The sequence below is a fragment of the Archocentrus centrarchus genome, chromosome 13, assembly GCF_007364275.1.
Source record: "Archocentrus centrarchus isolate MPI-CPG fArcCen1 chromosome 13, fArcCen1, whole genome shotgun sequence".
Lineage (NCBI taxonomy): Eukaryota > Metazoa > Chordata > Actinopteri > Cichliformes > Cichlidae > Archocentrus > Archocentrus centrarchus.
In genome coordinates, this window is record NC_044358.1 from 8,613,096 (window position 1) to 8,625,580 (window position 12,485).

At 40.1% G+C, this 12,485-nt stretch overlaps 1 protein-coding gene and 1 non-coding gene across 2 annotated transcripts; one reads left to right on the top strand and one right to left on the bottom strand.

Annotated features, from left to right (window-relative positions):
* Window positions 1-3,084: 3,084 nt before the first annotated feature.
* On the bottom strand, window positions 3,085-3,275 carry LOC115791375 (U2 spliceosomal RNA). The gene has a single exon (XR_004020917.1). It is a non-coding gene; the product is annotated as a U2 spliceosomal RNA (small nuclear RNA).
* Window positions 3,276-5,098: 1,823 nt separating this feature from the next.
* On the top strand, window positions 5,099-9,672 carry LOC115790083 (heterogeneous nuclear ribonucleoprotein L-like). The gene is made up of 6 exons (XM_030743751.1): window positions 5,099-5,320; window positions 7,119-7,240; window positions 8,156-8,357; window positions 8,458-8,515; window positions 8,781-8,891; window positions 9,484-9,672. The coding sequence occupies exons 1-6, from the start codon at window positions 5,099-5,101 to the stop codon at window positions 9,540-9,542; spliced, it is 774 nt and encodes a 257-aa protein (XP_030599611.1). The 3' UTR covers window positions 9,543-9,672.
* The last annotated feature ends 2,813 nt before the right edge of the window (window positions 9,673-12,485 follow it).

Below are 12,485 nucleotides of genomic sequence, written 5' to 3' on the forward strand. Positions count from 1 at the left end.
CGAGTCAACAGGGAAAAAAAACTCACTTTTGTCATCACGACTGGAAACGTTTGGCCTATTTGAGGCCAGGAAAGAAAATGAGCTAAAATGCTGATTTTAGTAGATTGTCTCACAGCCCTAACCTTAAGATACAGGAGGATTAGATGGATAATTATTCCCATAAATTGTTTGTGAAAGACCGTTTCAGTTCTTTGTGCTGCAGCCCCCATGGTGTTTAAGGGTCTGATGATAAAGAATAAATGCACCATATTGCCAAAAGTATTCGCTTTTCTGCCTTCACACACACATGAAGTTGAGTGGCATCCCATTCTTAATCCATAAGGTTTAATATGATGTAAGCCCACCCTTTGCGTCTATAACAGCTTCAACTCTTCTGCTTTCCACAAGGTTCAGGAGTGTTTATGGGAATTTTTGACCGTTCTTCCAGAAGTGCATTTATGGGGTCAGACACTGATGTTGGAGAGAAGGCCTGGCTCAGTCTCTGCTCTAATTCATCCCAAAGTTGTTCTATCAGGTTGAGTTCAGGACTCGGGATGACCCAAAGCTGCTTTCCCACTGTCACTCTATAACAATGTTGTTTGTAGAGTACAAGTTACTCAGTGAGATCATCGCTAACTACCTAGCCTTGGTTGTACCTTTCACAGTATCAAACAACAACTTCCTAGTGAGAATATTGCACCATTTTGGCTTAAGGACAAATTTTCTGAAATTGATTGTTGTCAATTTTGTAATATTGTCTGGTAAGGTGTAGATGTTTATGTTGTAGTGTCACTTGGGCACCGGGTGCACGTGCTTTAGATTAGTTGTTTACCCTATTTAAGGAAGCTCTTAGGGGTACAGGTTAGAGCCAGGAGGAAGCCACAGTGTTCCAACCATGTGTAGTTGTTGGTTCTGAGGATTATACCATGTTTTTATCCCCCCCCCCCCCCCTTTTTTTTTTTTCCTTCTTCCCCCACTGTCTTTTGGAGCTCATTTTTATCTCTTAATTGTGCACTCAGTTTTTGTAGATGTTTTTAGGTTTTAGATGATAAATAAAGAGTTAAAAAATATTGGCAGACCTCAGGTTTTTTTCACCACAACACATTGGAAACGGCTTCATATTCCCTGAAGTGGCCTTTTGGTGGTTGGATCACCACTACATAAGTTGGAAAACTATGTTTTAATGGATGGATATTGAGGCACTGCTGCTTGCTCCATACGTGAACATCAAGGTGAAATCAAAGACCAGCCAAACTTACAGTTAAAGCACTGGAAGCAAAAATAATATCCCATCAAAAGGAAAGAAACTTTACAAATTAAAAGAGGAAAGTCAGCAACTACTGAGTGCAGAAACAGAAGAATTGCACAAGTCATTGAAATGATTAATAGCAGAGGATGAAATGTTGAAACAAAATGAATGGCTTGAAACTCAAATGCACAGTAATAAAGAAATTATAGAGAAAATTGAAAAGTGGCTGTCAAAGACCAGTGTAAAGACAATGGTAATGATGACAATGATGTTGATAACAATGAATGTGGTGATAAAGATGATGCTGTGGTCAGTGATGTGTTGGTATTGATGATATTGGACCAGATGACAGCATTTCCAATGTTGGTGGTGAAACAGCTTTGACAGCTGGTCACTGCAGTCATGGGTCTTTGAAATCGTCAACCTCATCAGCATGCCTCAAAGCAGAGACTGAAAGGGCTGCTCTTGTTACGATGGCAGCTGCTCTTAAGGAAAAACATGAACTGTAGGCTCAGGAGGAGCAAAAAAATCCAAAACCTTCTCCTGCCACTTGTGCTGTTAATCACAGGACCTGACTGGAGTCCATGTTTAAACAGACTCGATGTCAGCACACTGAACACACCCCTGAACTTCTTCCTCCTCCTGTAATTAAAGGGAAAGAAGCGAAACACAGACTTTAGCCTACACGCTGTAACAGCCAGTCTAATGAGTTACACTCGCACTCTGAGGACTCTGCTCTGGGTGTACATGTGTACATACTGGACAGGCTGCCAGTATCAAATATGTCATGAGCCCTTCTTCTGAAGCAGCACATACACTAAAAACTCAGTAAAGTTACTGTATTGATTTCTATTGATGTCTTACGTTCCCAAACCGTTTCAATATTCCTCACCGAGGATGATTCCTGTCCAGATGATACCTTAAATGAGAAAGTGGCAGACATATTCCAGACATCCCAGGAAAGCTGGACACACTGCTTCACAGTAATTTACGCTCTTCATTGGCTCACAGATATACGCACAAATGTTTTGAAGAGGACACCGTCGTGTTTGTGGGACTGTCATTTTGCTGCCTTTAGAAAACACTTTTCTCATGTTTTAATTCAGTGAACGGCTCAGCTGAGACTTTTAGGTGGATTAAAGCTGAAAATACAAAAAAGCTGCTGGGACGGAAAACCAGATTTGTAATTAACCCCCAAAATAGCATAGACTTGGTACCTTTTATTTATTTGTAGGGATTTCATTATTATTGATTATTACTTCAGAAAGATATCAGATTTATTTAGTACACAGTAAACACAGAAAGTTACACTTACAAGAATAAGTCAATCTCACCAACACACTTTCACTCAGTGCAAATCATCATCATTTGTAAAAACGAAATAAAGACAGGAGATGTTCTCTGAGAGCAGGGATCCTCAAATCCAGGCCTCGAGGGCCGCTGTCCTGCAGGTTTTAGATGCGTCTCTGCTTCAACACACCTGAGTCAAATATAGAAGTCATTAGCAGGACTCTGGAGAACTTGACTGCATACTGAGGAGGTCATTCAGTCATTTGATTCAGGTGTGGTGGATCAGGGACACATCTAAAACCTGCAGGACACCGAACCTCGAGGCCTGGACTTGAGGATCCCTGCTCTAAATGATCCAGTTCTGTCAGCTTAATATTTGTCACTGTGTGTCTGCTGAGTCAGCTACATGACAGCGTGAAGTTCTGTTTGCCCGACACTTTTTAATGAGGCTGAGTAAACTGAGAAGCTGAGCAGCCTGTTAACGTTTTACACTGGAACTGCCTCATTTTTTAACAACATAGTTAAGATAATGTTTGTTGTGGAGATTTGATTTTATACGTGTTTGGAGGGGGTGCACCGTTCCTGGAAATACTGCAATACCAGGTCGATGCGTGGAGTGGACGGAGCAAGCCCCTATTCCATCTCCCTGTTCCAAAAATCAATTTAATATATGGTCCCCGGGTAGGGGACGTATCAGATATTAAACTGATAAGAACAGATACTACACTTGATCTTAGCCAAAAGGCCGAGAAGCGATACCGACAAACTGTCGGACGAGACCGAGTCACTCCCCGCACAGCCTCTCTCACTCACGGTCCGGATCTAAACTGCTGTTTCTTTCAGGCCGTTGCATAAAGCAGCACTCATGAGAAAAGGAGCTTATGAATATCCGGCGTTATTGTCCCGCCAGGTTTTTAATTCTACGAGCGTTAGTAAATAGACCTTCTCCCGCCTTCCTTAAACACGTGGTATGCTTTAGTCCAATAGGAAGCAGAAAAGCATAAACAACAAATAAACTTAATTCGTAATTACATTCATGCTCAAACTTACACCCGTTACGTTAAATATGAGCTATTTTAACGTAACGAAGCGGTATAAGCTCGTGTGCTCGAGTAAATTAATGTTTTTACAGTTCTAGTTAAGAAAAACGGACCTTCACAGCGTTCTCTGGTGGCGCGGAGGGCTTGCTGCACTCTACACGCTCCAAATTAAACACCCACAGATAAACTCCGCCCCCTCATTTGAATATAAGAACATGAAATAAAAAGAGCTTCAAATGAAAAACGGGGTTAAAAAAATAAAAGTCACTGAAATACGTAAAATAGCTTTACAAAATAAAAGTGTCACAAAATAAAACTCCATTATGAAATAAATAAATGAATAAATAAATAAATAGATAAATAAATAAATTTTGAAATAAATTAAAATAAAATAAGAAAAATATTTATTTTACAAATATTCTATTTCATGGGGATATTTATTTATTTCATGGAATATTTATTAATAATTTATGAATAGCAGTATTTATTTATTTATTTATTCATTTCATTTTGAATGAAACGGGTCTCCATAGGACAGGGGTCTGATTACATATTAAAGCCAAATCCGGGTTAAGATTCCTGTTTAAACAGTTTATGAGAGCCACAGAGCTTCCATGTAAGTAACCACAGAGTTAACCGAAACATGTCTTACAGTTAAAGTAGCATTATAACAGTCCGTTGAAGAAACCTGTTTCCACTCTTAAACAGCTGAGTCACATTAGCTGAGCTAATATAACTCCTAAAAGGCGCCATGCACCACGTGAGTACGGTCACCTGTTAATGGGAAGTTCGGCTCTCTTCAGAGAGCCGGCTCTTTAGGCTCAGCTCCCAAAGAAGAGCCGGCTCTTTCAGCTCCCAAACGGCTACTCAGGTTCTATTTTAAAAAATATATGTAAAATGAATTACTTTAATTACTAATGACTTTGCACAGTCTACACTTTGCCTATCACATTAAAATTTGTCTGAACTTTACTATATTTTCTGTCAATCATTTTCCTCACCGTTCCCACATGTAGCCTCTATGTAAAGCGCAACTTCCTCTTCTTCTTTCCAGTCTTTGCAAGAACCTCTCCCTCTGTATTTGATCTGTGTGGTGTGTGCACCCACCCTGTTGCTCTGTGCAGACACACAGATTCTGCCACACATTTTAACCAATTATGTGCAGCTTTCACATAAAAAAAAAAAAAGCTCATAATCAGGAGCCGGCTTTCATTCAGTTGGAGTCGGCTCTTCTGATTCACTACCAAGCACTGACTCTTAGAGCCGGCTCCTTTGCTAGTGACACATCACTACGGTCAACCACTCCAAACATTGAGGTGATATGAAGAAGTTGCTCTGAGAGTGGGGGGGCATTTATTATGTCTGTTTCACCTTTAGAGCTGTCTCAGGTGTAGGCACATATTAATTCACCAAAAATACCAAAGGTAAAAGTTGCATTAGAAACTCGGGAGGGCTCAGTTTAGGCTAGACAACTAATTTAGCTAACCCGATATTTGCGCTGCCTCACATTTTAGTCGCACACCTGAAATACGTGACAGAAATGTACTCCTCAATGCCCTACGAGGGTCGTCGTATGGGTCCACCAATGAGAGGGCGTGGCGGGAGAAGTTATGGGCCAGGCTATGGACCACCTCCCCCTCCTCCTGGCGAGTATGGCGCACATGCTGATTCTCCAGTTGTCATGGTGTACGGGTTGGACCCAGTCAAGATGAATGCTGATTGTGTCTTCAACATCTTCTGTCTCTATGGGAACGTAGAGCGGGTCAGAAACTGTTTTTTTTTTTTTTTTTTTTTTTTTAGCTGTGAAGCTGATGCTTATGTTGCCACAGTGTAAATCATACACTTTAAAGCCGAAATATCTTAAACCTGCTTTCTTTATACTGGCCCGCATTGGGCACAACTTCCTACAATTAACATGACCATAATTTACACAATAGATGTATTTTTTTTCCCTCATTATGAGCCAAAATGAGTGGCTGAGACCATAAACTCAGGTGTTTACAGAAGTGATAGCCAGCAGTTGTTTTTCCTTTTTTGTTTTTTTTTTTTTTTAGGACCAGAAGTTTTCAGCAGTCAGCACTCACCCCTGCTGCATTAGGAAGAGTGTGGGTTTAAGGCACTTAATGAAAAGATTTTGGTGCATGTTTGAGACCGGGGTGTCCTACCTGTGGGTCTTCATATGGGTGCTGTAGTAATTATACCGAACTTAAAATCTCCTACATCAACTTTAAACCTAATCCACCAATTCATAAAAACAAAACACTTTTCAACAGTGGAACCTGAGATTACCAAAGTGAAGCATGAGCAAACATTTAAACATAAAACCATCAACATACGAAACTGTAACACCTCTAGTAACTGCTGCAGCTGCTGTGGCACCTATCCAAATATTAGTATTAGTATTAGTAACATATTAGTAAAACTTTTTTCAGTAGAGATGTGATATCTTACATTTTTTTATTAGGGGTGGAACTCGATTTAAAAAAAAAAAAAAAAAAAAAATCTTATTAATTAGGAGCTTTGTAATTAATTAATCAAAATTAATCGCATTTTAATCACATTTCAATATTTAACATGATAAATATTAATTTAAGTTTAGTTGATGAATGAATCAATATACATAAGCTTAAACTTCAAAATTTTGTTTTCCCACCAGTCTACTACACAGACCAACGAAGGGCAGAAGTGCTCCTGTGATAAGCAAACTCCTGAAATTAAAGTTAAGCTTCATAACTGGATAGTTTTATTCAACATTAATGTCTCACTTAATATAGTTGGAAATTAATCATTCTCTCAGCTGTATTCCTTGATGTTGAAATGTGTCATGCTTGTTTTAACAGCTTATTTTGAATTAAAGACTTAAAATTAAACCACAAAAAGGAGAAAAAGTTCGTTCTCCGTTTAACAGCTGCTTTTACACAGCTGTGCTTTGCACTCACAGTTGCTAGGCGACATGAGCTACAGGTGAGGACAGGTGATGCTGATATGAAGGCTAGCCGCTCACTTCCGGCCTTTGCGGTCTTCGTGGGCCGGGTCCTTCAAACGATGCGGCTCCTGAATTTTTGACATTGTGCGTCGATTTAATCTGTATGCCTGGAACTTCTGCACTGAGAAACGTTCCACGGTGCAAAGTGCGATTAAAATTTTTAATTCGTTATTTTCCCCGTAATTAATTAATCGGAATTAACGCGTTAAAGTCCCACCCCTAGTTTTTATACAGTGAATATAAATTTTCAGATGTAAATACACTGGAAAGTATATGAAAAGTTGGTTTGCAGGATGAAGTTACCTGCAGGCAAAATATCATACTGAGACTAAAGCAAAGGAATGTCAACACAAAGTGACTCCTTCCAGCTTTTTAGATAAAGACCATTTTTGTGTCATGGCTGCAACCCTGAGTCGGTATTTTCCACCTTAACAAATGCAGCACAGAGCACTTTTCCATCAGCACGCGCACACACACGGACTGAGTTAAACTAACAAATGGATCCTTATCTGTTTAGGTGAAGGTACCACCAAATAGCAGAACACTGATCAGTCCTTTCTTCAACTCTCTGCAGGTGAAGTTCATGAAGAGTAAGCCCGGGGCAGCCATGGTGGAGATGGGAGACTGTTACGCAGTGGATCGTGCAATCACTCACCTCAACAACAACTTCTTGTTTGGACAGAAACTGAATGTGTGGTGAGTTAAACCCGAACAGTTGAGACTATGAGCAACCTGATTCACGACATCCTCGTGCTGAGCTCCACAGACATGTCTGGGTCTGTACGACAAAGCGAATTCTGTGTACACATGATGTACAATTTCGGACTATAAGGAGCACTTAAAATCCTTAAATTTTCTCAAAAATCAGCAGTGCCCCTTATGTATGAAAATAGACCTGTTCATTGATAGTGCGCCTTATAATGCGGTGCGCCTTATGGTCCGCAAAATACGGTAGATAATGGATTAAAATGCACCAAAAGCACAAAAGCAGTGCGGAATGACTGGCTCCACCTGCCTGTGCTGGGACACCACAGTCTACCAAAGCAGCCTCATTCAATTATTCATGTGGAGTTACCAAAAAAATAAATAAAATCAGTTATGGAGAAAACTGTCCAAAGACATAAAGCAGGCTGTACAAGTACCTGTAAAGTGGAACTTTTAACATGGGATTGACTCCCTTTTGTATCTAGACATTAGAAGACCTGCAGTTGTTGCCACTTCTGCTTTGGTGTCCTGTTTAAGGGGTATATTCCTGTTTGCAGCCAACAGAGAAAAAATATCTATATTTAAAGTTACTCCTAAAACTACACATTCTCCTATAGTCTGTCCATTTTAATCCATGGGATCTTCCAGGACTGGTAATCAGTTTCCAGAAAATTACCTGAGAACTGATTGGTCAGTAGGCAGTGGGTACTGCATGTGTTGATCTCTTATAAATTCTGAGCTGCTCCAAAGTGGGTTGTATTTGTGAACCATCTCCATAACACTGAAAATGCAGGATTAAACCTGAAGCAACACCAAACTTCAAGTCCTCCTCTGTAGGTCTCACAGGTCTCCGATGTCTCACCTAACTTTAAAATGGTGACTTTTAAAATCTTTTCTTTGCTGCAGCGTGTCCAAGCAGCAGGCTATTGTCCCCGGTCAGTGCTATGAGCTAGAAGATGGCACGAGCAGCTTTAAGGAATTCCACGGCTCCAGGAACAACCGGTTCACCTCCCCAGAACAAGCAGCTAAAAACCGCATCCAGCACCCAAGCAATGTGTTGCACTTCTTCAATGCCCAGCCAGAAGCCTCACCGGAGATCTTCTCTCAGGTCTCTCTTGATTTAATCAGTCAATTTAATTTAATTCAATTTACTCATTTCAATCAAAAGTGTTGTGCGTGCAGTCTCTAATGAGTGTTCATCTCCACAGATTTGTGACGAGATTGGTGTCAAGCCCCCTGTTAATGTCAAAATGTTCACAGGAAAAAGTAAGCTGCTTTTAAATCTGCTTCCTCACGACATGTATTTGATTTATGCCAGTGAACATGAAGAAAATGGTGCTACATGGCTTGGATTGGCTTGGATGTTTAAACGGAAATAAAATCAACTTCTTTTTTTTAACATTAAACTACAGTATTATCAGCTTGTGATTTTAAAACTTGGAAAACTGAACATTTAAAACAATAACTAAACCCAAACTAATATCTCATCATATTTCTGCATCTCTTGACTGTTGTTTCTTGTGACCACCAGGTGGCGCTGCTCCCAGTGACCGTAGTGCTTCAGGTCTGTTAGAGTGGGAGTCCATTAATGATGCTATGGAAGCTCTGGCCATGATAAACCACTACCAAATGAAAAATCCAGGTAAGTGCTAGATGAAGCATCTCTGGGTCGCGCTCAGACCAAAATTTTGAACTGCATGGACTTTCCACACAGCAAGCAGCTGTGTATACACAAACCTGTCAGCAAACAGCGAAGGTTAGGTTCAGAGTTTGTTACTCTGGTAACTCAGAGTTTAAAGTGGACATAAAGCACTACATGTATAAAGGCTCATTTACACCGTTTTTAGAGCATGTGTAACGCCATTTTGTGCCCGTACAGAACTTAATGTCACTGTGTTGGTTGGTTGCCGTTAACAGCCTTGCATTAGTTTGTTAGCTAACTAGTGACAGAACCAATAACTCACTGGAAAACAAGGAAGCTAAAGTTAAAAAGCACTACTACATGTGTAAATTAGCCTTTACACGTGTCCACTTTTAGCTCACCCTCTTTATGCCGCAGAAACCCAGAGTTTCCTCAATAAACCAGCTTTCTGGAGCAGGTTCCTGGATTTTAGTTGTAACTAAAGAGATGAGAAGTTTGAATTCTGATTTAAAGTTGACAGTGTTCTTGCAGCATTTTTTTCCTTGTTCTCTGTTTTGGGTGAGCTAATGTGAGTTCTCTCTTCTCTCTGTAGCTGGTCCCTACCCTTACACCCTCAAATTGTGCTTCTCCACTGTTCAGCACGCCAACTGAGCATCCTTTTGTATCCAGGAAGCAGCAGAGTGGTCCTCCATTCCCATGTTCACGTGTGCTTAGACCATGACTGTTTGTGACACACTGAGGACGGGGGGGGGGGCAGATTTAAAAAAAAAAAAAAAAAAAATTCATGTATTGTAACCTCTCACAATGCAGTTGTGATTCCTTGTATTTGATATGTTAAACTTAACAAATGCTAACAAGCATTTAAGCTTTTGGTATACATCCCCCAGATATGGTGTGTCAACACGTTTTCACCCCAGCGCCTCTCCTCACTCCCCTGTCGTTGGGCACTTTGCTTCGGACATCTGTATATGTGCCCTGAGAGTGAGAACGGGTTGGCATTAGAGTATCAGTTCTTGTGTGTCTTCAGTCTTATGTTGTCTATTTTACTTTTTGTATTATACAGGAACCTGTCATAGAACATTTGAAAGATCCTGTTTTATGCGCAGGTGCTTCAGTGGCTGTGGACAACATGGTTTTGTAAAAGCTCTTTTTTGCCACTTTTATCACTTTTTTTTTTTTTTTTTTTTTAATTTTAATTTCTGCCTGTTCAATTCTGCGCGTTCATGTCTGGTGCGCAGAGAGAATTTTGTTCTTAGAAAATTAAAAAGAAAAAAACTTCAAACTTTATTGTTCCATTATTCTGACTTTACTGTTCACTCTCTTTTAATGTGCGTCATTGTATTTGCATTCATAATGCTGAACTAAACACTACCCTCAGGGTTTAAATAATACAGCCCACAGGGGTGTACTGTACTGTGAAGTAGGATTGGCTTTAAGCTTGCTATACTCTAACCCTCTTACAGGTTTTCAGTGTTAAGTGACTCTTTAACCAGTTTAGATCACCTTTATATGAATGTACCCTGGGCTCTGTACTACAAAAACTGTGATATTTTTATCAGGCTGAGTGGTTATCAACTTTAGGTTTATTAATCTAGCTAAGACACTTCACAAACCCGAAATATGAATTCAGTACTGGCAGCAGAGAGACTGATTTACCAAGAACAATTAGACTAAATGCATAATGCAGGCTGAAAGCAACACATCTGGCCCAGACTAATCAGCAGTACGAGTCAACAGGGAAAAAAAACTCACTTTTGTCATCACGACTGGAAACGTTTGGCCTACTTGAGGCCAGGAAAGAAAATGAGCTAAAATGCTGATTTTAGTAGATTGTCTCACAGCCCTAACCTTAAGATACAGGAGGATTAGATGGATAATTATTCCCATAAATTGTTTGTGAAAGACCGTTTCAGTTCTTTGTGCTGCAGCCCCCATGGTGTTTAAGGGTCTGATGATAAAGAATAAATGCACCATATTGCCAAAAGTATTCGCTTTTCTGCCTTCACACACACATGAAGTTGAGTGGCATCCCATTCTTAATCCATAAGGTTTAATATGATGTAAGCCCACCCTTTGCGTCTATAACAGCTTCAACTCTTCTGCTTTCCACAAGGTTCAGGAGTGTTTATGGGAATTTTTGACCGTTCTTCCAGAAGTGCATTTATGGGGTCAGACACTGATGTTGGAGAGAAGGCCTGGCTCAGTCTCTGCTCTAATTCATCCCAAAGTTGTTCTATCAGGTTGAGTTCAGGACTCGGGATGACCCAAAGCTGCTTTCCCACTGTCACTCTATAACAATGTTGTTTGTAGAGTACAAGTTACTCAGTGAGATCATCTCTAACTACCTAGCCTTGGTTGTACCTTTCACAGTATCAAACAACAACTTCCTAGTGAGAATATTGCACCATTTTGGCTTAAGGACAAATTTTCTGAAATTGATTGTTGTCAATTTTGTAATATTGTCTGGTAAGGTGTAGCTGTTTATGTTGTAGTGTCACTTGGGCACCGGGTGCACATGCTTTAGATTAGTTGTTTACCCTATTTAAGGAAGCTCTTAGGGGTACAGGTTAGAGCCAGGAGGAAGCCACAGTGTTCCAACCATGTGTAGTTGTTGTTCCCCCCCCCCCCCCTTTTTTTTTTTTTAAACTTCTTCCCCCACTGTCTTTTGGAGCTCATTTTTATCTCTTAATTGTGCACTCAGTTTTTGTAGATGTTTTTAGGTTTTAGATGATAAATAAAGAGTTAAAAAATATTGGCAGACCTCAGGTTTTTTTCACCACAACACATTGGAAACGGCTTCATATTCCCTGAAGTGGCCTTTTGGTGGTTGGATCACCACTACATAAGTTGGAAAACTATGTTTTAATGGATGGATATTGAGGCACTGCTGCTTGTTCCATACGTGAACATCAAGGTGAAATCAAAGACCAGCCAAACTTACAGTTAAAGCACTGGAAGCAAAAATAATATCCCATCAAAAGGAAAGAAACTTTACAAATTAAAAGAGGAAAGTCAGCAACTACTGAGTGCAGAAACAAGAATTGCACAAGTCATTGAAATGATTAATAGCAGAGGATGAAATGTTGAAACAAAATGAATGGTTTGAAACTCAAATGCACAGTAATAAAGAAATTATAGAGAAAATTGAAAAGTGGCTGTCAAAGACCAGTGTAAAGACAATGGTAATGATGACAATGATGTTGATAACAATGAATGTGGTGATAAAGATGATGCTGTGGTCAGTGATGTGGTCAGTGATGTGTTGGTATTGATGATATTGGACCAGATGACAGCATTTCCAATGTTGGTGGTGAAACAGCTTTGACAGCTGGTCACTGCAGTCATGGGTCTTTGAAATCGTCAACCTCATCAGCATGCCTCAAAGCAGAGACTGAAAGGGCTGCTCTTGTTACGATGGCAGCTGCTCTTAAGGAAAAACATGAACTGTAGGCTCAGGAGGAGCAAAAAAATCCAAAACCTTCTCCTGCCACTTGTGCTGTTAATCACAGGACCTGACTGGAGTCCATGTTTAAACAGACTCGATGTCAGCACACTGAACACACCCCTGAACTTCTTCCTCCTCCTGTAATTAAA

Coding starts and splice junctions, on each gene's coding strand:
- LOC115790083 (XM_030743751.1), top strand. CDS start 5,099: ATGTACTCCTCAATGCCCTACGAGGGTCGTCGTATGGGTCCACCAATG. Junction 8,358..8,457: donor CACCGGAGATCTTCTCTCAG/GTCTCTCTTGAT, acceptor TCATCTCCACAG/ATTTGTGACGAGATTGGTGT. Junction 8,892..9,483: donor CTACCAAATGAAAAATCCAG/GTAAGTGCTAGA, acceptor TTCTCTCTGTAG/CTGGTCCCTACCCTTACACC.